The sequence below is a fragment of the Melopsittacus undulatus genome, chromosome 4 (genome assembly GCF_012275295.1).
Source record: "Melopsittacus undulatus isolate bMelUnd1 chromosome 4, bMelUnd1.mat.Z, whole genome shotgun sequence".
In the NCBI taxonomy this organism is placed as follows: Eukaryota; Metazoa; Chordata; class Aves; order Psittaciformes; family Psittaculidae; genus Melopsittacus; species Melopsittacus undulatus.
The window spans coordinates 97,506,527-97,534,332 of record NC_047530.1 but is presented as its reverse complement, the minus strand read 5'-3'; the positions used below and the strand labels follow the sequence as shown (position 1 = coordinate 97,534,332).

General features: G+C 43.6%; 1 protein-coding gene across 1 annotated transcript in view; it reads right to left on the bottom strand.

The window, feature by feature from the left end:
• The window catches only part of ARMH3 (armadillo like helical domain containing 3), a 129,059-nt gene that overhangs the window by 7,209 nt on the left and 94,044 nt on the right, over nucleotides 1–27,806 (bottom strand). The window contains exon 24 of the mRNA XM_034061758.1: nucleotides 26,183–26,261. Within this exon, the coding sequence (XP_033917649.1) occupies nucleotides 26,183–26,261 (79 nt within the window). The remainder of the gene's footprint in view (nucleotides 1–26,182; nucleotides 26,262–27,806) is intronic.

The following is a 27,806-nucleotide window of genomic DNA, read 5'->3' as shown; positions in this document are numbered from 1 at the left end:
AGATATTTTATTATCTACTTTCACTGCAACCAAAACACTCCAGCCTTTATTACTGCCTTACTCTGCTCCCAGCACTGGGATATACTTGCAAATTCATAGTTACACATCTCTGTCCTATTGAACTATTTATTTTCCTAACTCAGAAGCACCAAAAGGGGCTCCCAAAACACCTTTCAGTTTCAAAGCATTGCATGGACAAACACATTTCTCAAGGCATTTGTGAGATGGTAAGCCATGATAATCTTCTTACCAGGAACCACACAGCTCAGCATTCCTGAGTAAAACATACCCGTGAAACAATTCTCTTAAACATATGAACTTATTTCTGTTACCATTGCTCTGAGAGCTAAACACAATATCAGCATCTGAGGCTTGCATTACAGTAGCTTCTGCTCATGAAAAGCCTCAGCCAGAAGGACTACACAGTGTAATGTGCAAAGGAAGAGAACATTGCTCTAAGGCATCTCAACTCAGAAAAGATCCTAAGAAAAGCACTGCAGATTATTTATTCTGGTCACTGTTGTGACCAGAATAATAAGGAACCCTTTGACTTCTCTTGTCCTCCCAATAATGTAAACACTACCCTCAATTGCCCTTTTAGGCAGCTGGCAGCTCCTGCCTTTTACAGGTCCTTGAGTTGTGTCCTTATATCCTTTACTCTAGGAAACCAAGAGCTGCTTAGGGCTCCTTCAAAAGCTTGTTTCCCCCAAACTTTGTGGCAAACAGACACACTCATCCAAATGTTTAGAAGTAGCAGAAGCCACATTAGCACCATCCACAGTAGGACTGGAAGTAGAAAAGGGTTCCAGAAGTGGTTCCCAGGCAAGATGGTCACAGAGTCTCTTTGCAGCCCAGTTCTCCTCCAGCATTGCAGAGGAGAGCTAGAGGTAGGAATCAGCATTTTGCAATGTTATTTAAGAACAGCCTGTCAGCGTCCTGCTGTTCCAAGAGCATGCAGCTTCCTCTCCAGGACTCATTTCCTAATGCTGTTTGTCAGCTCCACTGGCAGAGAGGAGGAACCCCCTGCAATGACAGCCATCTCCTAATTCTTGTTCCTCCATGCAGAAGCTGGGAGAAGTCTCACAGAGCCAAGAGCAATGATGAAAGCAAGCTGCCTGGGTACAAGAATAACTTACTTTGGGATGCAATTACCCACTAGGGATGGAGAGCAATGGTATAATGCACCTTCTCCAGAGCCTTAAAAAATCTAGCAGCATGCATGAACCTCCTCTCAATCTGAGGAAGCCAAATCAACCAAGATTAACAAACTGCAGGGGAGAAACCTTGTTTGAAAGGTGAGGAGTAGAACAGCTGGCTTCATCAGTAGCTCAGAATAGAGACATTTTACCCAGGACATTTTACCATAACTCCCCAGGAACCTTCTCTTGGGCTCCTCTTCACTCCTCTGTGCCCCTATATGTACAGCCAAGTGTAGTGCCATACCGGTGTGCCCAGACAATGGACACACACATGCTTCTCAGCAAAGAATCAGGACTCCTCCTTGCTAACTCCCAGTACAGATCTCTGCAGGTACTCAACAGAGGCATCCTCAAACCACAGAGAGCATCAGTAAACCCTGACAGCAGCAGCAAGCTCTCTAAGCAGTCTCCCTGTGTAACCTTTGCAAGGCAGCTACAAACTCAGTTTGATACTCTAGGAGGAGGACAGGGAAGGAAAAAGAGGCCTCAAAGTCTCCACTGTGTTACCCACTACTTATCATAGTCTCTGCAGTGAACTTCAGATCAGCTTATCCCTTTAGCTATGTATTTTCATTGGCTTTCACTCCTTATCTTCTTTAATTATGAAGTAGAACTCAAAAAGAAAGGGTAAGTTAAAAATAAACAGCTTCTCTTCACTGCCTGATAATTTCCCTTTTTTGCTGCTGCTGAGAACAAATGCTACGTGGGATCTGAGAGAAACCCACTCACAGATCATTTCACTTCATCCTTTATAATGGATAGGAGCTGTTACTGAGATTAGGACCTGCCACCCTTGAGCCGATCTCATCTGTTCTTTAAGATGCAGCTGCTAGACAGAGGAGAGGTTAAAGAGCAGCAGAAGGTATCCAGAGCATCCAACATGAAGGTTTGAAAGGCATCAGTTCTCTACATAGATGACAAAAATTCACGTCCTCTGCGTAACAGAAGATTGTGTGTGTTTGCATCCTTCACCCTTCTCACACACTGCTGTGACTTGCTCAGGAAAACTACTGCAGGAAGAATGCCCTTTTGCATTAAACATAGGAGATCTTTATCTGCACCTTTCTGTCAGACACAAAAGAACTAGAAGAATTTAATTTTGAGATTAAAGCATTTCTCCTTTAAGGTCTTCTCTGACTTGGTCTTCATACAGGTCTCCATGGGAGACTAGAAAACAAATTCTAAGATGGTGGAGAATGGACACCTTTAAAAAAGGGACGTTCAGCTGGCCTGGTCCACACAGATTTTAATTGTCACTCTTCTTTTTGCTTGTTTTTAAATCTCAGGAGGAGATGAAAGAATACTGCTTCTAGTGTCAGGCAAGGATAGAGGAAAATGGACTGGAGATGATTTCCAAGGAGCTTGATGTGACACTCTTCAGACTGCAAGAACAAACATGCAGGGAAAACTATAGAAAAAAAAATGCTTTACTGTATCTTCACAGTTGAAAAAAACTAAATGAAACATAGTCACAACCTAAAGCTCTTTTTGTAGGTTACGTTAGGGGGATTAGAGCCTTAAAAAAGCAGTATGATAGAAGTGAGCAACTCAGACATGGCCAATAGAAGAAAAGCGAAGGCTGCTGAATTCCTTTCCTGCAGTTAACTGTCTCAGCCCTAGAGGCTACATTCACTCCTTTACTCCACTGCAACAAACCAGAACTCAGTGGAGCTGCATCACTGTAATTTAAAGGTAATTTGTCATAAAATTAACCCCCTGCCCTACCACTCATTCACTCAGTGCTTTCCAGAGGTTCCAGGGAAACATTAGGAATTCAGGTCCCTGCTTACATGTCCCCAAACAAACCTTTCAGGAGCTGCTCTGAACAGCAAGTGCTCTCTGCAACACTTGAATTCCAGCTGCCTCCTGCAGCTACAACTGCCCATGCCGCGTAACTCTCCTTCCCAAGTAACACCAACAGTTTGGGAGTAGAGGCATCCCTGTGTAACATCACAGGGGAATGGCTGCCAGTGGAGGGGGTGATGTGGGGCTAATCTCTCTACAGCATCCCATCCATGCCATGCCATGCCGCTGCATGAAGAGGAACATAATTATTCCACAGTTTTTGGCTCATTACTTTGCTGCATCCACCAGCTTATCACTCCCTCACAAACTGGATGGACAACCTCTGACGGGTCAGTGGACTCTTGTGGACACAAGTTCTGAAATCAGTTCCCCAAAAACCAATAGCCCCTGCTCCAAAATTCTGTGCCTTCTAAACAAACCATGTTTTGCTGTATCACTCTATACACAGTCTCCTTCCTTACTGCACTGGAACTGTTCCTGCTGACTGATCCTCAACAAGAGGTGACTTGCTGCACTCCCCCAGGAGAGACAGGACCTTTTGGAAGGGCCTGTCATTGGGAAACAAGGGGATTACATGCAGCAGTCTCCAAACCCCATCCTGCCCAGGAGAATATAGCCACCGAGAGCTGGAAAGCCAGAGAGGGAGCTGCACCAGAAATGAAATCTAATGGGCAACAACATGCAGAACTAGGGCCCATCTATCTGGCAGACATGGAACACTTAATTGCTCAGTAACTCTTCAACCTGCAAAATCTTTCATCATCTGCAATTGCAGCCTGTGCCTTACTAGAACATAAAATTAGAGCGTGCCACCAATTCACACAGCAAAGGACCTGGTGGTGGGTAGGTTCTGGGAAGCATGAATGAGTAGTGACAAAAATGAAGAAAAAACAGGAGCAAGAAGAAAGCAAGGTCTCTACACTGTCCTTTTAATCAATGCAGGAAAGGACAAGAATGCAATCAGTCAGCATCACTGGTACCTCGCTAGAGTCTCTCCATGCCCGTAAGACACTCATTAGCTATTACAACACAGAAGCAGTTGGAAAAGAACTGACAGAATGATTTTACATCAAGCAAAAGGGGAAAAGCCCATACCCCAGCAAACCCCAGGTTAAAATGTGCTTGCCTCCCACACCAACACCCTGAAGCTCACAAGGCTGGGACAGGCAGGTTCTCCAGGTCAGACCTAGCAAGCCCTCATTGGATAGAAAAGCCACACGCTTCAGTCCCAGCTGTCCCATGCTGGAGGATGGAGCAGCCAGTCTATGGGGCATGTGATGTCAGCCCTTTACCAGCACTACTGCATGGACACAGTATAGAGGCAAAGGGCAGTCAGGGACAGAAAAACATGCCCTCTGTTCTCTCTGCACAGGTGGTGGCATGCCTGTCAGTGCCTGTGTAGCATACAGGGCACAATGGCAGTCCCACCTCTGAAACCTAGGCAAAGCCCAAGATATGTGGGTTTAGTTTGGACTTATGTTTTTATAATGAGGGTGGTGAGGCACTGGAACGGGTTTCCCAGAGAGGTTGTGGATGCCCCACTGTTGGAAATACTCAAGGCCAGGTTGGACGAGGCTCTGAACAACCTAATCTAGTTGAAGATGTCCATGTTCGTTGCAGGGGGATTGGACTAGATGGCCTTTAAAGGTCTCTTCCAACCCAAACTATTCTATTAACCTATACCTCACAAGAAAACCCAGCAGTCTTTCCCTTCTGCTCAGAGGATGGAGGCTACAGAAGAGACATTAGGGTTTCTGTATTCTAGTAGAAGCCTGACATGCATTTTACACCGGAGTCCTCAAACTGGCTTGTTTACTGCAGGTTTAGTATAAATCTTCCCCTCTTCTCCCCCCTAATCTCCAGAAGCAACTCACTCCCTCAGTGTTTCTTCTAGCGAAATCAAGTGAACAGCAGCATTCTCACTGTAATGAAAAGGCTGCTGCCACCTGGACTATGAAGAGGCTATTGCCTCTCTGTAATAAAGTGCCAGATAACTGATATCAATTTTACAGTAGTATCTTCTAATTAATATGGATTATTTATTTTGTCTAAACGGCATCACACTTCTCAGAACAACTTAAAAGTTGCTGACACAGGCTGGAATCTTTGCTGGATTTAATCCCCAGAAGTTCCAAAGACAAAACACATAACTAAATAATTAGAAGTTCAATAAAAACACACACTTCCCAACAGACTCTGCCCAGACGAGTCTGCAGGAGCCAAGTTCCGAGTGGATACACTACAATTGCCAGTGTTACACACTGGCTTCAAGAAAAGCACCCACACTAGGACAAGTAGCAGCAACACTACCTTACCTTCGCCACTCTCATGGAGCTAAATGTAGTGTTGATGCTTCAACACCATCTCTCACCCTCAAGCTGATCAAACCGTATTAATTCCATGTTCGTGAATGCTAAGAGGAAGAGGAGGAGGATGTTGCTATGACAGTCTAATAACTGAGATTCCCAAGATATGCTGTGCATACTGCACGTATCTATGGATCCAGAGGATGCAGAGTGGGTCTGGTGCACGTGGTTGGAAAGACAAAGATCTGGGCTTAAGACACAAGAGTAGTGCCACCACATATATGCAGAATATGCAGCATGTTGTCATTCCTGCTCCAGTGCCCCCAGTCTCCTGCATCAAGCAGCTGCTATTCATGCTACATGTAAGTGAAGGACCTATGCCCCTCTCTTGCTGCGGGATGAGAGCGTGAGCTGCTCAGACTAAGCCTGTAAGACAGCCCCCACCAGCTCACACAACTGTCACTCAGAGCAGGAAGCAGCATCCCGTCTGCCTTGAGGGCAGGAAAATTTCCTGGGAAGAGGATTTTTCCAACAGTAAAAAGCTCAGCTAGTCCAGAAGGTTACGTTAAAGCAACCAAGGGCAAATTTCTCCTCTGAGGTATGAAAAAAGACTGCAGATGCAGAATGCATCACAGGAGGTCTGACCAGGTCACAGCAGGGAGAAAGGCCAGCAGAGGTGGGCACAGCTGCTCATGAGCCCCAGGATGGCACTGGGCCATGAATACATGCTCCAGTCCTGACTGTGGAGAAACAAAAGCTGGTGGGACTCTCTTCTTCAGTGTCTGGTGCTGAACACAAGGACAAGGCTGAGCAGATCACAGACATGATGAATGAGCCCGGAGATAGGGAGAGCAGGTGACTCACCCTGCTTTCCACTACTAAGGCAAGTGCAGGGGTCCCACCAGGTTACTCAGACACTCAACAGTGCTTTCCAGTCTTCCTCTGCTCAGCTCGCTGAGCATTAGCTAGGACACACTGTGTCTAAGAGCCCAGGACTGAACAGTCTTTGCCCATCAGTTTTCCTTCATCCTTGCCAGTCACTCCTGTGTTCACTGCTCTACCCTGTGCCCAGCCAAACACAAGGAAACACTAACTCTCCACATCCCAAATCCTTCCTGAGGATTGTTTTTATGTATTTATTTGCTCTTGAGTTGTATTGAAATCCAGGCCTTGCCAATTCTCTATGAAAGGCAAAAGGTTTTGATCATACATTAAAATTATTATTATTTTACTTAGCAACAGCAGCACCCCCTTTTCCCCACCTCACACAGAGCCATTCTGTTGGGCTCAGATCATAGAATCATAGAATAGTCAGGGTTGGAAAGGACCTTAATTCAGTTCCAACCCCCCTGCCATAGGCAGGGACACCTCACACTAAACCATATCACCCAAAGCTTCATCCAACCTGGCCCTGAACACTGCCAGGGATGGAGCATTCACAACCTCTCTGGACAACCCATCCCAGCACCTCACCATCCTAACAGTAAAGAATTTCTTCCTTATATCCAATCTAAACCTCTGCTGTTTAAGTTTCAGCCCATTACCCCTTGTCACAGTAACTCAGATGTTTGTTCAATGATCTCACAGAGATTTGTGATCTTTAAAGGAATAAGACTACAGAGTTAACAGTTCCTACCCATGGAGTGGGAGGGTTTGGTTAGTCTTTCTCCGCTGCCCACAGGTGCCTCTTCTGAAGGTAAGTCATTTATAAGCTCACTCAGAGAATTACTGTCATTCTCTGAACTCTACTAGCAGAAATGGCATTCTGGTTTGGGACAAGAGTTAATCTGCTCCAGAAAAGTTTCAAACCTACAATCCATTAGAAGCATAAGGTGTTCAATTCTATTTAATAGTGGGAAGAGACTCACTGATCCTAACCACTCATCTGGAAATCACACAGCTTTCAGAAACATGCCAAAGCCAAAATTGTCACCCGAGTCCATCCAGAAGCAGCTGTAAATGCCACAATTCAGTGGCCATTCTAAGCTCTCATGGGCCAGGCCTTCACAAGATTCAACAATCACTTTAAGAAGCAGAAGGGCTGCTAAAAAGGACAAACGCAAGTAATGAGACAGGCATATGGTCACAGAGACCAGCTATGTGCTCAGTTTGCAGGGGACTTAAATTTGTAAGAGGTATAGACAAATAGGAGATATTAATGTGCTTGATAACCCTTGACCCTTTTGGTCCTCTCGATACAAAAAAGATGTGACAGGCTGGAAAGAGTCCAGAGAAGGGACACAGAGATGATCCAGAAGTGGGACACCTGCCATAGGAGGAAAGGCTGAGAGAACTGGGGTTGGTTCAGCCTAGAGAAAAGAAGACTCAGGGAAGACCTCATCACTATATTCCAGTAGTGGGTGGCTACAAAGAAGATAGATACTTCCATTTTACAAGGAATCACATGAAAAAAATGAGAGGTAACAGGCACAAGTTACTCCAAAGGAGATTCCAACTGGACACAAGGAAAATTTTTCATGAGAACAGCCAGTGAAATAATAATCTCTCCGGGGAACTGGTGAATTGGACACTTAAGATTTGGTTGGACAGGGTGCTGGGACATCTCGTCTAGGTCTTGCTTTGCCTAGAAAGATTGGACTAGATGGCCCCTGAAGTGTCTTCTATGATTCTTTGATATCCCTGGGAAGTCATCACTAGAGCTAGGGAATCCTGTGCTAGGAGCATGACAACTTCTGAGCTCTAGGAGTCAGGTAGCTGAAAGCCTGCTCACTTCAACAGAAAGCCTATGCCATGAAGAGTTTTACTACAGAGTAATTTCAAGAAGTCATGTCTACACACATGATGAGTCCCATACATCTTAAATGCACTTTGCTCAACACATTTGGGTTTGGCGCATAGGGAGCAAAACCACACTTAATCTTCACACTGTTTTTCTCAAGACCAATCCCTGTTTCTCAGAGATGGTCAGTGAGTTTATACTAATCTGTATATCCCACTTGGCACAAAGCACCTGGCACTCTGTGGGACCCTGAGTGCTATTTCCCAGGCTGCAGGGACAGGCTCTCAAGAGGAAATATAGGAGACGAGGCAATTCTGTGTCATTCAAAGGAGGAAAATGAATTCTGTGAGGTTTTGCCAACAAAATGAACATCCATGTACTGCATAACGCTGGCACTTCCAAAGCCCTGGCAGGGAAAAAGAAGTCAAAAGATAATGAAACAAGTTCTCTTTAAAATTATCAATTAATAAATAAGCACCATCCAGAGCAGATTTTTAGAACTGGATGGGAGATCTGCCAGCAACTGAATGAGGTCCACTACACTTGCCTGTTGTTCAGTTTTGTGAGGAAGGTAGGCAGCACAGGGAGGCCAGGATGATGGCAGGAGCATAAAACCCTGAGATAGATAGATTTGCTATTTTGGAGTTACAGCCCATTTTGGAGTTGTGAACCCTTATCTCCAGCTGGTGGCATTTATGAAAACATTTCTCACTGCTAGGTACGTAAAAGCACTTGCAATTCTGCCAAACCCTGAAATGCACTGCAGATAGCTATGGACTGGACCATTAATTTTTTTATTTCCCCATTGTGCTTACAATTAACTTAAGTGCTGAAATATGATGGGCTGCTCCAGAAGAAGCTTTTTATCTACCAGCTGCATTCTAGCACAGCAGTAAATCAACTGCTGTCAGCAGAACAGCCGACAAGAGGATGGGAGCATCCTTATGCTCACTGTGTACGTTACCTGTTCAGCCTAAATGGCTAACCAGCATTCAGCAAATGAACGCTGTGATTTGTGTACAACCTTTGGTGCAATTCTCCATTTACAGAAGACCTTGTCCTCCTGAACACAGAGGGAAAAAATCAACCAGCAGCAGCTCTCCAGCACCAGCTGGCTGAACAAAGTAAGACCAGTAACCCTGGTGCCCAAAACAAGATAAAAGAATTAAAAGTCATGAGCTGCTGGCTCCAGCTGAACTGAGAAGCCAGGACATATAAAGCTGTCACAGAAATCAAAGGCAGCTGCAGAAGCTTAAGAAATAGTAACTGAAATTTTTAAGAAAAGGTTTGAAATAAAATGTTTCTAGGGCCAGCTGCCAGAAAGCATCCTGGCAAATGTTGAAACTCAAATACACAGCTTTCAGTTCAGAATGCACTGATGAAGTGACAACAGGATACTGATGTACACCAGAGGAAACTCATTCCTAGTAAAGAAATTCAAATTTGCCCAGAAGACAGTTAGCTCGGGAATAAGGCTGTCTAGAGAGCAGATTAAGACATGCAACAGAACTCTTTCCATTCAATCAAACCCTGACAGAAACAAGTGGACTGTTCCAGTTTGAAGAAAGCAAAACCTAATTGTGCCCAGGCAAAAAACAGCGTGGAGATCTGTAGAGAATCCAAGAGAGCTTGTGCTCTTCACAGATTTCTGGATATAATGATTAAGACTAATTTAGGAAAAACCCAAACTAAAACATACAAAACCTACAAAAACCTAAACTCACCAGGACTCCAACTGGAATATGAAGAAGAATTAAAGGACAACACAGACACTCCAGAAAGTTATGGAGCTCACCACACATTTTTCCCCTTTGTTCTTTTACAGCAACTAGAAAGCAAACAGCCCCTAGCTCACGACTTCTTTAATGATCACAAATCTTGTTAAACTCAGTTTGCACAACATGAATAAATTTAATTAAAGGAAGTAGCAAAACTAACAGCAATATGCTAAGAATACCTGGCCACAAACCAAGTGATGCTGTATATTTAAAGTAAGTCAAAACAATATAGGACATGCCAGAGAAACACCCAGCCAGGACTGGGGGAGGAAGGTATGCATTTGGAGAGGCAGAGCTTAGAAAGCTCAGTTCTGTAGCTCCCACTCATATTTAAGCAATTAAATAGTGCCAATAGAAGATCAGCCATTACTTGTACTGTGAAAGTGATAAAAGGCAATAATTCAGTGGTCTAAGGAGAGGCAACAAAGCTGGGAAAGAAGAAATCCAGAGCTCACCTAACTGACCACATGTGGAAAATGAACTCAAGTTGATTTTATGATAGGGAAAACAAGAACTTTTGAATACAAGCAAGAAGTCTGCATAGCCAAGAAATCAGACAAGCAAATAACTGTTTGACTACCTCTACTATTTTGCAGTTCTGAAATAAGGGCACTGAAATCGATATACAAGATTTACAACACGCATTGTCACAGACTTAAACAGTGACAACACAGTACTTCTGCTTTATTTCTGTTCTCTCTCTAATAATTTCTAATTCTCTATTTGCCTTTTTGACTACTGCTGAGCCTTGAGCAAACATTTCTAGGCTTATCACAGTGACTTCAGAGTCCCTTCCTGCATGACAATATCTAGCAGACTTTCCTACAGCTTAATAATTCTAAGAGATTTATAAATCCAACATGCAAAAATGTCTTCTAAAGATACAGCCCTAAAGAAATGGGACATCTATCGCCAGTTGGTTAGCTACAAACAGCTATAGCTACAAATAGCTAGAAAACCTGTAGTAGCTCTATGCTAAAGTAGCTAGCTGATAAGGAAAGGTGGGCAGTGCTTGGAAGTTTGTGCAACTCTGCCCATATAAAAGTTGTAGCTATTAGGGCTTTTAGAAATCTGGAGTTGGAACAGACAGCTATAAGTTGCTGGATGATCCTTATGAACAGAAAATCCTGTAGTGAAAAGGGAACTTCAGTTGCAAAAATGGCTGCTCTAAGGCTGCAGATCCAAAAGTGGTGTAAGTCAATCTAAGTGCAGGTCATCTAAACTGCAACACAAAGTCTGGAGTTCCTCCTTCAAAGGCACTTACTGCAGAAGTGTGCAACACGGAAGTCTCTTCATTCTGGACACAGCACTGAGGGTGCTGGAGAGCAGGTACAGTACTGATATCAGGAGCAACTGAGAAGGTAAGAAGGACCAGTGTCCCCTGGATACTGAGAACACAGCTGTGCAAGTTAAATTTGTAAGAATTACAACAGTTATGAAATTTCTACCAAGACAATAGGATCAGATCTGCTCCTAAGTGCCTCCTCACAAACCCTAGACACACTTTTGGATCCTACTCTAATCTGTATTGCACAGCTGGAGGAAAGGAAAGGACAAAGGCTGTGATGGGGGCAGAAAGAAGAGAACCCAAAACTTTCTGATACAACATGCTGAAGGAGTGAAGCTTGTTAACATTTTAATTTGCTAAATTATCCCCTTTTGTGCTATTGGAATGTGTCATTCTTTGTGAACTCCATCTGGGAAATGACCAGAGTTGAAACAAAACGAGACAGTTTATGCTTGGAAGCACTCATGGTGAACATCAAAACCATCTTTTGCCTGTAAAAACATAACTGCTTAAAGTTGACTGCTAAGTTAATTCAAAAGGAACATTTAAATGGCTATTGGGACAGCTGGAAATACAGAGGCTACTATCCAAGATAATCACTAGTGAGAGCAGGCCTGATGAGATGCTAAACACTGTGGGCCAAGGCACTTTTTGACTGAAATGGAGATGTACAGAACAGTTGGCCAACAGTCAGCAAGGTGAATCTGAGAGGGAGCAGAGACTTGGGCATGGACCACACACAGAAAACAGGTCAGAGGTTTTTGAAAAATCAAATGGTTTGACACTTACCACTGCCCTTCTCAGGGAAAGAAGTCCCTGTGCATTTTCTGAAATAAACGGAGGCACCAAAAGTTGCTGACACTCTGTTACCTCTAGCTGCTCCTCCTTATACCTATCAGAATTAATCAGGGCCCAAGATAATAGCTACATCTCCCAAGAAGGATTCCTGCCACGGTTAAGTGGCATCTTCCAATCCAAAGATATTTTTGGAGGTCAAGAAGGGCTTGTGTACCTGGGAACTTACGTGTTTCTCTCTGCAATGTTTGTTTCTGCTTATATCCTTAAAGCATCAGACCTACCACCTCTTCAGCATCAGCTATCTCACAATTCAGATGCTCCCAGCAACAACCCCTAAACATGACAGGAGACAAGTCCCTTCAGAATGTATGGCTGAGAAGAGACTGAAAAGAGGCATCTTACCTCTGTAAGAGTGACACTGTTATCTCCAGACAGATAACAGATGCTGGATGGGCAGGAAGGACGTGACACAAAGTGGAGGCTTATTGCTAATGGGCCAGATAAGATTATCATGTTAGCTGTATACCTGCAATTGACAACCAAGTTAAAAATTACTTGTGCTGGCACTGGACCCCTTTTCTCCAAAGGATGAGGAAAAGAAAGCTTATATTCTAAAGCAGTTTTAGTTGTTGGATCCTCAAGTTGAGCTAATCAGTATGCAGAGCAGCAAGCTGCTTGTCCAGAACACCTGCCTTCTGAATCAAAAACATGTATCCTTTGCTGTCACAGCTCTAAACTGAACCTGATGGCTATAGAGATGGGATGTATCTGTACATACAGCACTACCAAAGACCCTGGCAAAGACCATGTCACTCTCCTGGGACAAGGAGTCGATCATCAAGGCTTCTGCTTTCTCCCTAAAGTTCTCTTTTCCTATATTCCTTGATGAGTACCTGCAGGATCTATAATGGAAATATCACCTCCACGGTAATTTCTACAGTGCTTAGAGGACACCATTGTTCTACAGCCTAAAAATCCCTGTGTGAGGATTTAGTGCTCCCAAGGGCCTCTTGGACATCAAATGTTTTCAAAGCTATTAGTTCTGATGGGTTTTTGAATAAGGCTCAGAGAAGCCACTTGCTCAGTATTTCTCATCAGAAAAGGTAGCTCTGACCTGGTAAAATAAAAATTACTGAGAAGGAGGAGGAGGAAGAAAGCCCATACAGCCCACAGGTTCTCTGCAAGCAAGGAAATGAGATTTGATTTACTCCGTGATCAATTTCAGTCTGAATTTCTACTGCATAAATTCAGCCTGGCTGAGCAATGTCCCCATTAGAGACTGTCCAAAGCAATAAGAAGTGATCCACAGAACGATCTTTGAAGCAGAAAGTTCAAAGCCACGGTGAGGTGGGTTTTTTTTAGGATGTTTTTGCATGTGCAACCCACAGACCTGTGTCTTCCAAAAAATCAGAGGAAGACAATATAAAAAAAGCAATTAGATACAGTGCATACACAGCTCCTCATTGTTGCCAATTAATCAATTCATTTATTTAGTTCACTGGTTAAATTTCCTCTTACTACAGCAGAGAACAACTCCAGGTCTATGTTTGTATCATTCAGAGGGATTACACAATGAGCAGAAGTCACTCACTAAAAGGACTTAAGGGTTTCAGTTCAGGGATTAATAACTCAGCTGCTTTTTCTCCAGATCTTAACCCCACTGATTTTTACTGCATCAGATGGCAGTTTTATTTGCACAACCTTTTTTTTTTTTTAATGGGAATCTTCAGCTCTGCTCTTCCAAAAATGTTGCTGCATTTCCCTCTTGATATTATTTTAATGTCTGATTTTTTTACTGTATTTAAAGAGGATTTCATGCTTGTTTAGCAAATTCCTTGAGAAACTGCACATTATACTAATATACACAAGTTCAAGCTCTACTTGACTTTTCCTGACTAATCAGACATATATCAGTTGAGCAGTCCCATCAGGAATTCAGCACCACTAGAAGGCAGTTTGGGTGGGAGCTTTGGACCGGGTTTTTCTGCATCTCCCACTCAGTCCCACATTTCAGAGAAGCTCCACAAAATCTGGAGTTTGCATGTGTTTGATCATGTTTCATCACCTTTAAGGTGGGATAAACCATAGGGGTCCACTCTCACCCTGGGTTAAAACAGAATAATTTAGTACTGCACTTATCCTGTGAGAAACCAAGTGACACAAGTTGAAGGAGGGCACATCTGTGGTACTCTACAGACTCTGGTCTTACAGTTCTGAGAATCATTCACAAGGGGGAGTTTCAGTAAAACAGTGCCATGGTTTAACCCAAATGCCTCTGCCACCTTGGGCTGTATGAATAAAAGCCAAAAGCAAGCCAACAGGTTGAAAAATTCAGGTGTTTTTGGGGTTTGTTGTAAGTCTATAGTAGCCTGAACTTGCCTGACTCAAGACTAAATTTCTTCTATGTGCCTTTAAGGACTGACTTGTGACTGTGCCTAGGGCTTTTGCTAGGTGCATTTTATAAACAGTAATAAGTAGAGCTGTTCACTTGGGTTACTGCTTCTAGACTAAAGCTGCCAACTACAATGAACTCAGAGAACAGGAAAGCAGGGCTGGCAGCAGGCACAGGATACATCACAGTAGCAAGCAAAGGTTGTGCACTACAAAAGGTGTCATGGTTCTTCCTCTTCGTGTCTCTAAAACATGTCAAGGGCACTAATTAAGAGGGTACCCAAGGCACACAAAAGCTATGAAGAAAAATGTCCCCAGTGCCCTGTTAAGGCCCTATCCCAAGATGACTACTGAGGCCTTAGGAAACTGCTGAACTCCCAGACGTAAGTCTCCGAAACTGTCTAATATTCAGAAAGAATTCAGAGATCACAAGAGCTGCAGAACTCAGAAAAGCAGATAGGAAATAAAGTGACCTACTTTACATTCTGCTATCACATGTTGAAAGTGACGGGATCGTAAAATGCCTGAAGAGGCACATGTAAAGGAATCCTCCCAAACATGTATGCTGTCAGCAGTGCGATGGCACACAGCCCTACCTCCCCAACAGCAGAAACAAGGGCAGGGAAAAGCTCACATCAAATTCTGTGCAAGAACAATGATTCAATATCCAGAGAGAACGGAACATACATTAGGAGCTATACGAGTCAGAGATGCCTGCAATGAGCGCCACTCACCATTACCCCAGCAGGCATTAAAACCTCTGCCAGGGAGGGCACCCAGCACTGCAATAAGCTGTGATCTGAAGTATTTTGTAGATATTTCTGTAGCATCTGTTTTTGTCTTAGTAACAAGAGGCAGGACAGAAGAACCTGCAGCAGTTTGTGAGCACCTGGGTACAACTGTGCACCTTTTAAATCACAACCCTGTTGAGAACTGGAAATTAAGGGGCGGGGGGGAGGAAATTAGGAGAGCACAGGCAGATGAATTTTTCCTCCCTTTTCTTAAAGGGGAACACCAGCAAAATAAAATTCTCCTACTCCCCAGATTTGTTTCCTGAGATTTCTGCATCATTCTTTTTTAAAACAAAGATCAGGGTCAAACCAACTGGCCATTTTTCTTCAAGCATCTTAACCTGACCTTTTCCAAACCCATCAAAGAAAAAGCTCTCCTGACAGAGATAAGCTGAGGGTACAAATTTACAACCTCATGTACAAAAAGCATGGCAGCTTCAATCCAAGTTTCCCAATACAACAGTTACCTCCATCCTCAAACTACGCTTCACTCACGTGAAGGTTTCTGGGTGAGGATGAGAGACCAGGCTACAGCTCAAGCTAATAATGTAGCTCACAAGACCATAAGTTTCTCACTTAATGACTTCCTGATGAGCAACTGGGACAGGAGTGGTCAGTGACCAGCTTCCTTATGCTAGAATATCTGGGATGACATTAACTGCCCAGCTCCAGTATCACTGAGTCCTAGTTCTGAAACATCAACATACTAAATAGTGACAGACACACTTAGGACTCAAGCAGTCCTGCAATATTACCCCTTTGGGCACTACTGAGGGTGGAAAGCTCAGCAAGAACTGGATGATGTGGGGAACTGTCATCAGCCAGAGAAATTAAGTTCAGATCATATTAATATTCTTCCCTGCAAAAAGTGTGTCATGCTCAGGTATCTGTGAAGTAGGCTGAGATGAGGCATTATGGTACCTTTATTTTTATTCTTCTGAGAAAGGTAGTTTAGCCCAGCAACAGACCTAAGTTTCCTTTCTATGCCTACAAAGCGACTTGTAGGTGGTACTGCAACTAAATAGGTCCATCACTTAAAATAGAAAAGCACATCTTTATAGCTGAGGTGAGAAGAGTCTGTAGTGAGATGCTTCCATCAAGTCATTGGTTTTCAGGACCCTTAACAACAGGGTAGGAAATTCCCAGAAAAGCAGCCTGGATGTAAAAAAAATCCCAAGCAAACATAACACAGACAATCAGGAAGTCTAAGTTCCAGCATGACTACCTTGGCTCCCTCACAAATCCACATTTCTGTTTCCATCAGCTGCAATATTGCTCCTGTGTTCCAAGATGTTCAATAAAAAAAAGAGTAGTTCTTGCAAACAAAACACAGCCTTAGAAAGCCTATACTGTAGCTGACAGCTACCTTTTTTAAGAATTGAAAGGGACAAAACACACCTGCAGACACCGCTACAAGATGCTCCATCTAGATCCATATCTGTGCTACATCCCGTAACATAAAATGACTGATAAACCTAAGGGTGACAGTGACAGCGACAGCTATCATTTTATGCAAGCTGGACAAGTGCCTGACTCCAGCAAACACCAACATGACAAAGCTTAGCAAAGGTTAGTGTCTCGGTTTGGGGAGGGGTATATGTATTTCTAGTGCAGAAGAGGACTGGAAAAGGAGACTCAGTCGTTCGCCAGCTGAGCACACTTCCTTTGAACACTTGGAAGGAGAACTGCTGCAGAATGAGACACATCGGAGGGGTCATCCTTGTGACCTCTATATTCACATATAGATTGATCCATCCTGGGTTTGGAACATTAATTTTCACAGAACTAGAAGGCTGCAAAGCACAGTGCAATGCCAAAGTGCAAAGACTGGTGTCTTACTTGCAGGAAGTAAGGTTTGATTCACAGATGTGCTGAAGATACGCAACCAGAGTAGAGTTGATAGCAGCACCCAAAGAAAAAAATCTCACAGTATCACCACTATACTACTATTTCAGGCTTTCCACTGAATTAACACACTCATATGGCTCCAGGGCTGCTTAGTTTGGTCTGCAAAAGATAATACAGACCTTGCTAAAGACAAAGCATCCCAAGAACAAGCTAGCCACATCATACCAGCTCCCCGATGCAAAATCTCATTGCCAGAAAGCTACAGTGTCCTTCTTTGTCATCGCATTTCACTGGAAGGAGCTGTCATTGTCTGAGATGCAAACAGTCCATTAGTAGGACTGATTTGTGGCAAGTGGGAGAAGCATCCATAAGAACGTCTCCATCTCTGTGACTTCTACATTAGGACTCCAATACAGCATTTTCTGAGAAGTCATGAAGTGCAAGAGTAAAATTTCAACAGGACTCTGTGTGTTTTTACATCCAACTCAAAAAACAAATGCAGTCTGTTGAGGAAAACACACTTGGGAAACCAAGATGGGTTTTGGGCACAAATAAGCCCTAAGCACAGTATTTCATTAGTGCAGCTCTGCATACAGTAGGACTTAGTGGAAAGTATCCAACTAGGAGGCTAACACATATGGCAGGGGCTACTGGAAACAACTTTATTAGATGTCAGCCTGCAATAAACTACCCCATTCTCTAAATGTTAAGGATACATCAGCAGATTTTCCATACTTCTCTCTTATTGTCAGATGTCATCCTAACTAACTTGGGCTTTCATGGAAGAGAGAATCTTCCTAGTTTAAACTAACACTGATGCAACTATGACACACCAGTTAACGTTGACAGAAGCAACGGTTGCTGGGTCATATCAGCTTATTTCAGAAATCCCACGTACTTTCAGACAATAGTCCAGAACAATTAATCAGCTTCTTGTCTGAGAGGCTGGAAGATACTTTCCCTGGTAGCAATTAGTGGTTATCGACGGAGAACATAAATCTGTGGCTTAGAAAAAGCAAAAGAGGCACTCCTACAAACAAGTGCTCAGGTGAAAGCAAACACAGGGCTTTGAATTAATATAGTTCCACAGGCCTACAGTCATGCCAGCTATGAAGCAGATGATGCTGCTGAAACAGCATGTGCTGCAAGCAATACTTAGCTCCCCAGGAGCTTATTTGTGCCTTAACTGAGCCATGAGGGAATCCAAGCGCCCTCTGACTAAGGCAGTGGAATTGATTTATAGCCCCAGGCATCTGGCTGATGCAGAACCATCTTCCCCAGTTCCAGCTCTCTGGACATCCATCCTCCCCTCTTGCTGTCTTTGAATGACACACCTTAGCTCCTGGAGCAATCCCACTGCCTGCCTGAGAGCTCCCATGAAGATAGGAAGAGTGGCATACATCAGAGATGCTGCCTCCTCTATTAAAAGGTTTGCCTTTGAGCTCTCTACTGCAGACAAGGAATTTGAATTTATTGTCTTAACATCAAATGCCAAGGGCTAGAGAGCCAGAAAAACAAATCTTCCAGCTGAGTGGAGTTCTGTCCAGGTGTGGCACCTTTTGGCTCAGCAGCACATACTCTCTTGCTCTGGGAGGCTTAGAGACTGCGAAGCTCAATTGGCTTCCCACTTTAAAATCAGAGCAATGACCCAATTTGTCACTTCTGGAAAACAACTGCAGCTCCAGCTAGAGGATCTAGAGGAGGAAGGCAGAAAAACATCATCTGCTACAGGAGGATACTACCAGACAGAAGGAACAGTAGCAGGCTCTGAAGGCAGGAGTTGTATCCTAAAGAAGCCCCAGGAGGAGTGTGGCTGTCACTCACTGCAAAGCCCATCCCCTTATGCAAGAGGAGAATTTGAATCTAGGAATTCCTACTCACAGACGCATCACAGCAGCATATAGCCTGCCTGCTTTTAGGACTCCCAGGCAGAGAGCTTACTGAGGGTAAGGAAGCTTAGGGTGGAGCTCAGGACTGGAGCAACAAAGTACAGTGCTATAAATCCAGCTTTACAGAGGACGATGAAAGAAGCCTGCACAGTATCTACATGCATTATGTACCTGGCAACAGCTAGTGTTTATTGTTCCAGTTTCACAAGGGATTAAAAACCCCTTCTCAATCTGAAGTTCTACAAAATGCAGATTGAATTGTGCGTTCACACCAGCCAGCCGTTGGCAGTGCCTCCTTTAATTGTAGATGTACAAAGTTGCAATTTAATCTTTGTAAATGCAGACTGGTTTGATCCCGCTGTTACAATCTTCTGACGAGTCTTCCCTGCCCCATGAAGGCACTTAGCAGTGATAGGAATCTATAACACTGCTTTGCACTTCCACAGCAGCTTTCCCCAGCAGATCACACAGCATTTCAAATGCTGCCTGGCTCCCCAAGGGCTCCACACTAGCTGCCCTCTAACTGGGAGGACACAGGGCTCAAGGTTTGCTCAAGGCAGCACAGCCAGCTAGGAAACACTTCAGACCCCAGCCTGCAGCCCCTTCCTCTAGCTACACATAGCCCCTTTTCCAGGTTTAGTCAAGTATCACACATAAAACAAATCTGCCAGGAATATGAGAAGTGTTTTGGGAAACACTTTTTGTGTATGTTGTGAAATACACTGGACAAGTGTCCAGTGTCCTGGAACTAACAAGGATAAGCACTTGAACTAGACCATCACCACTAATAACTGGTAGGTTATTACAAAGGTAAACCTATGGCTCTTACTCAGCACACTCCCAGTTGTGAATCAGGCTGGGCTCATAAGTCACATCCCCAACTGCTGCCTCTGCAGCCCCAGCACAGAAACTCATCTAGCTGGAGGAGACTCTACCCAGCTGCAGCCAGCAGCAAGTAACAGCTCTGGAAGGCAGCTCTTCCAAATCAAATCCCCAGAATTCAGTGGTCACCTGCATTACAGCAGTGTTCAGGCCCTTATCAGTCCCTGTGGTACTAGCAATAGCCAGGCAAGGATGTGAAAACAGCCATGAGAGCTGAAAGCAAGCCTTACTTTGAAGGTTAATGGACTTACTTTGTTACCAGTTTGTACTTAAAGGCAGTTCTTAATCTGCCCAAGAGGACTTGCCCAGGTCGAAGGAGGTGATCCTGCCCCTCTACTCTGCTCTCGGGAGACCTCACTTGGAGTATTGTGTGCAGTTCTGGTGTCCTCAACACAAAAAGGACATGGAACTGTTAGAACAAGTCCAGAGGAGGCCACGAGGATGATCAGGGGACTGGAGCACCTCCCATATAAAGACAGGCTGACAAAGTTGGGGCTGTTCAGCCTGGAGAAGAGAAGGCTGCATGGAGACCTCATAGCAGCCTTCCAGTATCTGAAGGGGGCCTGTAAGGATGCTGGGGAGGGACTATTCATTAGGGACTGTAGTGATAGGACAAGGGGTAACGGGTTAAAACTTAAAGAGGGGAAGTTTAGATTGGATATAAGGAAGAAATTCTTTACTGTAAGGGTGGTGAGGTACTGGAATGGGTTGCCCAGGGAGGTTGTGAATGCTCCATCCCTGGCAGTGTTGAAGGCCAGGATGGATAGAGCCTTGTGTGACATAGGTTAGTGCGAGGTGTTCCTGCCCATGGCAGGGGGGTTGGAACTGGATGATCTTAATGTCCTTTCCAACCCTAACTAGTCTATGATTCTATGACTGCTCACAGAAGTGGTAGGAAGCAAGACATGCCTTAGCATTTGCAATGCACAAAGGGTGGAAAGACTCCTCTGCTCCAGAAGCAGTTAAGGTGATGCAGAGTTATAATGCCTCCAAGATGCACACAGCAAGAAACTGCCATGAGTGGTACTGGGCAGGCATCTTCATGTCAAGCCTGAAAGAAGCAAATTGAAGGGTTTCTCCCATTTCTCATTGGGGTGTATAGGACTGAATTAGGAACAGGGTTACATCTCTCCAGCAACAGGTGTTTTCAAAAACAAAGCCTTTCTTCTGTCCCTCTAATGGCCTCCACATGTTATACCCCCTCCTCCAGTGATGCACAGTTTATTGTAATTCTGCATGTTAATGAAAGGCACTGCACAGCACAAAATCACTGCTCCAAAGCTCAACTCCAGCTTCAAAGCTCCTTCCAGCAAAGCTGATCAGTCCTTGAAGGCTCTTCAGACCCATTCAATCCAACACACTGCATAAACCAGTCTGAGGCATTAGAAATTGCAGGGATATTTCTCTGGTAAACAACAGCAGTAAAATATCTAAACCAGAGAATGCCCCCATCAGATAGGCAAACCAGCAATTTGGTAAGTCCAGAAGTCTTTTTATATAAATCCTTTTAAACCTGGAATTCCAATTTCACTTGGGGCAGCTCAGCTCTGTGTAGTTAAATGATACAATCTGTTTCAGACCATTAATCATGAGTAGGTGCCTGTAATGAGACCATGAAACCCAACATCCCTGCCTCATTTGCAAAGATATGATGACTTTAAATTAGGGCTTTGCCTTGGTGACCCCTTAGCTGGAGTTTAACATTCCCACTACTGTGGCAACAGGGCACTAAGAAGCTTGATACTTTCCACCTTGCTACATTTCAGAAGTGAAGCAGCATTATGCCAAAACCATTTAAAAGCATTTCCGGAGCCCTCACAACAGGTTATATTATTGTAAGAGACTGGGGGAATTTATTGTACTAGCAAGTAGCACTGATGGTACTTAGCATTTTAAAAAATACTCAACACAAAAGCCAAAAGGCTTTTATCTCTTAACACCACTGCCTGCAATGCTGAAAAACAGCAAAGCATTTGGTATCTGCCAGTGATTTTGCTGCTAGTTATGGAAATCAGACCAAATTGAATAAACCATGACATCAGTGGCTCAGAATTAGAATACTTCAGGACATCCAAAACCAACAGCACCCTTTTGTGACTTTCTGTGCAAGTCACTGATAGAGCCTCTTTGAGCTGCACTTCGGGTTAGACCTTCGAAGCCTCACCAGGTAACAAAAAGCCATGTGGGCAGAAAGGAGCATTCAACATCTGAGCTATGACCTCAAGGGAAGAGATGACTTTATGAGATTGCCTGACCAAACCGGACTGCAGCTACCAGCAGCGCTGGGTTAATGGTTGGACTTGATCTTACAGGTCTTTTCCAACCTAAACAATCCTGTAATTTTACCCAAGTTATAAGGGTATTGCAACATGGAACGACCCAAGTATTACACTCATCTGTCATTTAATTTCAAAAGTGATACAATTGTCTTGTTTTTCCATCACATTCTGTTCTGGCCCCCACCAGTTTTCATCTGCAGTTACCAGACTAATACCCACAGTTCACAGTGGGTTACCACATTGAATTTGATGCCACCTCCAAACCAGAGGTACCAGTGTCCCCACTGCTGCTGGGAAGAAAGAGGGGTTTCTATCAGAAAAAGCACATAGATATTCCTGACTAGCATCATCAGTCCTATGTGTCTGCCATCTCAATTTTAAGGCCCTTAGAGATGAAATCAGAGAGAGAACAAGTGCCAAAGAGAAAATGAATCAAATGAGACCTTAGTGAGCTATTTTGCTAACTGGCACAGGACTTGCTTGGCATGCAAGGCTCCACAAGACATTACTGCTCAGAGATTTCACTAAAAGTAGTGGGCTCCTCTCACTTTAGCCTCTCTAGAATAACTGTGCTGTATCACCACTAGGCAGAGAGCTGCCTTCTTACAAATAGCTGCTCTTTCACATTCAGAAAAGGCAGATGTGAGACCCCATCCAGATCACTCATGTTTTATGTTTTCAGTCTTTTTGTTTGTCTGTGTTTGCCCTTCTGGAGCAGCTCTTGTGTTGCTGTTTTCTCATTGCCTTGACTGTTCTCTGCAACTGTTTCTGCTAGAAAAGATGTGGGGAACTTCTCAGATCAGATATGGAACAGAAAAAGTCTACTGCCCCCAATGTATTAAGTACAAGGCAGTCCAGTCATCTGGAGAGTGTAGATAAGCCTATGAATTCATTTCACAGAAGGCTATTTTGCCCTTTGACTTCGAACAGACCAAAACTTATTTGAAGACATGGGAATAATCACTTGCATGAGAAGAGCTAAAACCACATTGGCAGCTAACAGCCAACCCTATCTTTTTGACTATGCAGCATCTTTCAACTCCTTAAAGGATAGGTGGGCATGTGCCAAACATGTTGGGAGGGAGAATACCAGAAAAACACAAATCAAGACTGAAGTCAGGTTTAACAAATTAGCAAGTGAGGGAAGATGCCAATAGCTGGCTAAGACATTTCCTGTTTCATGGTGAGGATCTACAGCAAGGTCAAACGAGCTAGCAGCTAGGAAGGATGAGTTTGCCTTGGCAAGTAGACTCTTTGCAGAATGTCACTGGCAAGGATCCCATGGTGTTGACAGACTGACGTGGCTCATCATCAAATCCCTAGCATTTGCTTGTCCCTGGGAATCTCCCACTCTTTGCTCAAGAAAGTATGGAAGGAAAAAGGTCTCTTAGCAGTATTCCTGATCTGAACACTGGATAAACCTCACAACAGTAAGCAAGGCAATTCCATGAAGTCTGGCAAATATACCTGCCTAGAGCACAAATCCGTATATTCTAACTACAGTTCCTGGAGATCTTTGGTGCTGAAGATGTACCACTGGGTAATAACAGTCTATCCTTAAAACAATCCCATGTCCATCATTTTCAAGGGCCTACAAATCCCCTCAGCATGTAATAATGTTATTGCTAATGCTTATAAATAAAGAAGAAAGCACTGAAATGTCAGACAGAGAATGATAATAAACGGACATTAGTTATTAACAAGGTAATAAAGCCTTCAATAGGATTAGGAAAAGAAAACAGCACAATCTCTTTCAGCTGATTACTTAGCTACTTTTAAGGATATTAAAAATACAAAAAGAAAGTAATAATAATAATAAATCCTCTAACATATGAACAGAATGCCAGGGCACTCAGGAGGTAGCATAGGAAGTTTGACACAGGCTCAAGAGTGTGCCAAGCTGAGTAGGTTCAAGTGAATTAGAAGCAACTCAGAACACATGGAAATTCCCCTTCAGATAGAGCTATGTCATATCCATGCCTGTCTGTTTAATAGGAGACCCTCTGATAACAGAGGAGTATGAGCAGCCATATGACAATCTGGAAGGAAAGCTTCATCAAAAGGAAAGTTTGATCCTCAGAATTATAAAAACAAATGTTTCCAGTAAAGAAATACCAGTGTACTGAAATGGTTGAAATAACGCAAAGAAGAGAATGGTCCCAAATGTAGTATTTGTGTGTGGATACACAATTTAAATGTCAGCATTAAGTATTTCAATGTGGTATACTTAAAAAAACAACCAGGGCTGTAAAGTAGGGTGGATTTTGTATAGAAAATATTTATGGAGAGAAGGGGAATTAAGTGAACATATATACAAAAACAAGTGGTACAGCTGGAAGGAAAAAAGAGACTGCAGCAGCCAAAAGGCAAACTTGACTCCCTACTCCATGCTGAACAGCTAACACAGAATAAAACCAACAAATTCCATTACCCCACAAAAGCCATACACTGGTCTTGATCTCACCATCTACCATTACCTCTCATGTACTTACCCTATGGGACGACTACTAACAGAGGGGAAACCACAGTCCAGCACTCAGACCTCAGCTCAATGACGTAACTGAAAGTGGAGGCAAGAAGTCTCCTCCTTGTGCAGTAAATTGCAGAGCACCAACTAAACACCCTCACTGAGAGTCCCTCACCACAGTGACATCTCCCTATTTCTCTGCAGTTCACCAGGGCTTATTATTGCTTTGTTTTGTTTGATGTTCTCCCTATGTTGAGAGAAAGCATGAAGAGGGAAAAGAAAAAAGAGAAATCTAACTGTCTTTCAAGCTTCCTAATCATCTTCCTTGAAATGCTCCGTGCATCAGCACTGATTTCATTATCTGCCTGCTGCTAGAGATTTTATTTAAATAATAACACACAGGGAAGAAAGGATTTAACCTGACCCCCTTGAACTGGTGGGGGATGAATACTATGCAGAGCTGACAATGAAAAGCCTGTTTCCTTTCTCAGACTAACCCAAAGACTATGCAAAATTCCCCTCTATCCAAGCCCCTAAGGTTTAAATTGGGCTATCAAAAGCTTTTTCCTTTTTTAGGGGCCTGGGTTGAGGCAATCAGTGTATCATCTATGAATGAGGACTGATAAAATGAACGATCACAAGGCATAGCTACCGAGTGACTTGCAGAGGCAGAACAATACAGAAAAAAAATGAGTAAATTAATACCAATGTTCTTCTATTCAGTTACATCAAGAAGAGAATGAAAAACAGTAGGGTCCACATTTTTACCCCACTGCAGCTTTCAACCTGAGACTTTGGGTTATTACATATTACAAATCAAGTAGGATAATAAACGAAAAGGTTAGTGGGAAGCATGGAAGGGTATCATTAAGTAATGAGTTAAAATATCAGGAACAGAAAGAAAAAAGAATTCCAGAGCACGATACAGTACAGGACCTTTTAATAGGCACAAGTGTGGGATCCCATTTTTCCCACAGAAGGAGCTGTGTCTGGGATGATCCCCATAGCTCACATGGCACCTCTGGGTTTTGACCATTGCAGGCCCCTGCAGAGTCATTTACCTCTCCAAGAGTGATTAACATATAATCCTGATATTTTATTTTGGGAAATAGGCCATCTCTTCCCTTCCTGAGACCATGCACAGCAGCCTATTTCCAAAAAGCCACATTTACACATTTATGCAATACAAGCAGGACGCAAAGAGAGCAAACCAGGCCAAATTAAGAAAGGGAAACCTAACCCCATCACTCTCTTTATTAAAACCCTTCTCTTTTCAAAATCTAAAACAACTGAATTTAATTATCCTAGAAAATTTCTACCAACTGTTGCCTGACTTCTAATTCCCTGATATCACAGAAAACCAAGTCACACCCAACAGTTCTACAATAACTAAATTCCCTGCCAAACTCTTCCTGCCCCATTCCAAGCACCAGCATCTTCACAGTTCCCAACCACACTTCCTGACAATGCCACATTTTTTCATCATTCATAATCAACCTTCTGCATTTGCTGGACCAAGATGGCTGCATGTGATGGTAAAATTGGCTAAAGCAAGCTTTGCTTCCCTTCCTCTCACCTACCTCTAAACAAGGAACACAAGAATCCCACCTTCACTCCTTATACTGCTGCCACACCATCAGTCCCAGTGGACACAAGGTAGTTCTAGTCACCTATATTCCAGAGGTCAACATGAAAAAAGGTCGCTGTGTGCCCGGCTTACCTGATCCTCAGAGAGCTGAGATATGTGATTCACGGCAGCATAAGACTCTATCTTCGGGTTGAAGTGGTTGATGATGGCTCTGAAATGAAGGAGGGAAAATTTCAGAGGTCTTGGGAACAGTTCAAGGATGCAGCAGAAATTCCACACCAGCTTGAGTCAGTGCACATGGAGCCACAGTCCTGCAAGAAGTCATTCCTCTCTCTTCACACCATATCACTTGCTCTGCTGAAGGCATGCTCCCTGCTGAGAGGCCAATACAGATTCAGTCACAGGCTGACAGGAAATTGCAAGCCTGGGCACTGCCCTATGCATGGGTGCTTTCATCCCAGCAGATAATGGAGCTGTGCTCGCTGCTCTGGCAGAGGGAATCACTGCCTTGCTGGGAACAGACTGCAAACTGCTCAGTGTTCCAGCAAAGTACAGCAAACCTGGCCACTGCTGCCCCATCTTGCTCAGAAACTGCATCTCTTCATCCCTTCCAAAATCACTATCACCTGACATTTTACTGTGTGGAATTTTGTTTCTGATGCACTGTAGCTGGTGGTTTATTGCTTTGGATCTCCACTATGTTTAAAATGTAGCTGGCTCTTACTTGTAGTCATCCATCACTGCAGCCATTACTTTTGACTTCCCATAAAAAATTTAGCCCTCAGCCCCAATTTAGAGCACTTGAGATAAGTTATGTCAGTGTCCCAAACACAGCAGCAGAAACACTGATCACTCCTCTTCCTCATGTCTCTTACTGCTTCCATCAACACTCCCCTTCTAGGTGGATATAGATGCAGGTGTGAGAAATCTAAAACTGAAAGTAATAATTGGAAAAAGTAAATCAAACTGCAGCTGGAATATTTCCTCAGCCTCTCTGCTCGCCAGGTGCAGATGGGAAGACAAACGGCAAGACAGTAATGTCTGCCTGGGCTAGAGTTTGCAACTGGTCTAGTTGGGTATTACTCATGAGACCTACCACTGAGGTAAATGCTCATCATGGGAACAGCCCATGTCAGTGCTCAGCACAGATGTGCACTGACTGTGCCTAGAGAACACTTGCTTAGCCAAATTGCAGCACAGCAGCATTCAGGGCTTTCACTCTCATATTCATCAGCATGAAAACTCCCTCCAGCTCTCTCTGTTGCACTTTAATGGGTTCCCTCCTCCCCATACTTCCCCCTGCAGAAGGGCTTTCAGCTGCTTTTTCCAGACCTCATCACAGCTAAGAGCTGGTGCATGAGTCCAGGAATAAGTGAAATTCAGTAGTGCCAATCAGAGGAGAGAAAACCTTCCTGGAAGCATCCTTATTTCTTTAAATACACAGATAAAGAAACAACAACAAAAAAAAAACCCTAAACCCAAAAAACCCACCAAACCTAAATAGAATCTGCAGATTCACTGCAACATTCCCAGCCACACACCTCATCAACACACCAGATGCAGTCCACGCACAGGGCAATCATTCCAGCAACTGCTCCTGCAGCATCACTATGTAACTTAGCACAGTGGGGCTTCTGCAGTCTCGCCAGCCTTGACAGTTACATCAGTAAAGCAAATTCAGCAGGATCCGTGCCAAACTTCCCATACCACTCCTGCCTCTAGAGGAGGGCAAGCCAGAAGGCAGAGACATGCCCAG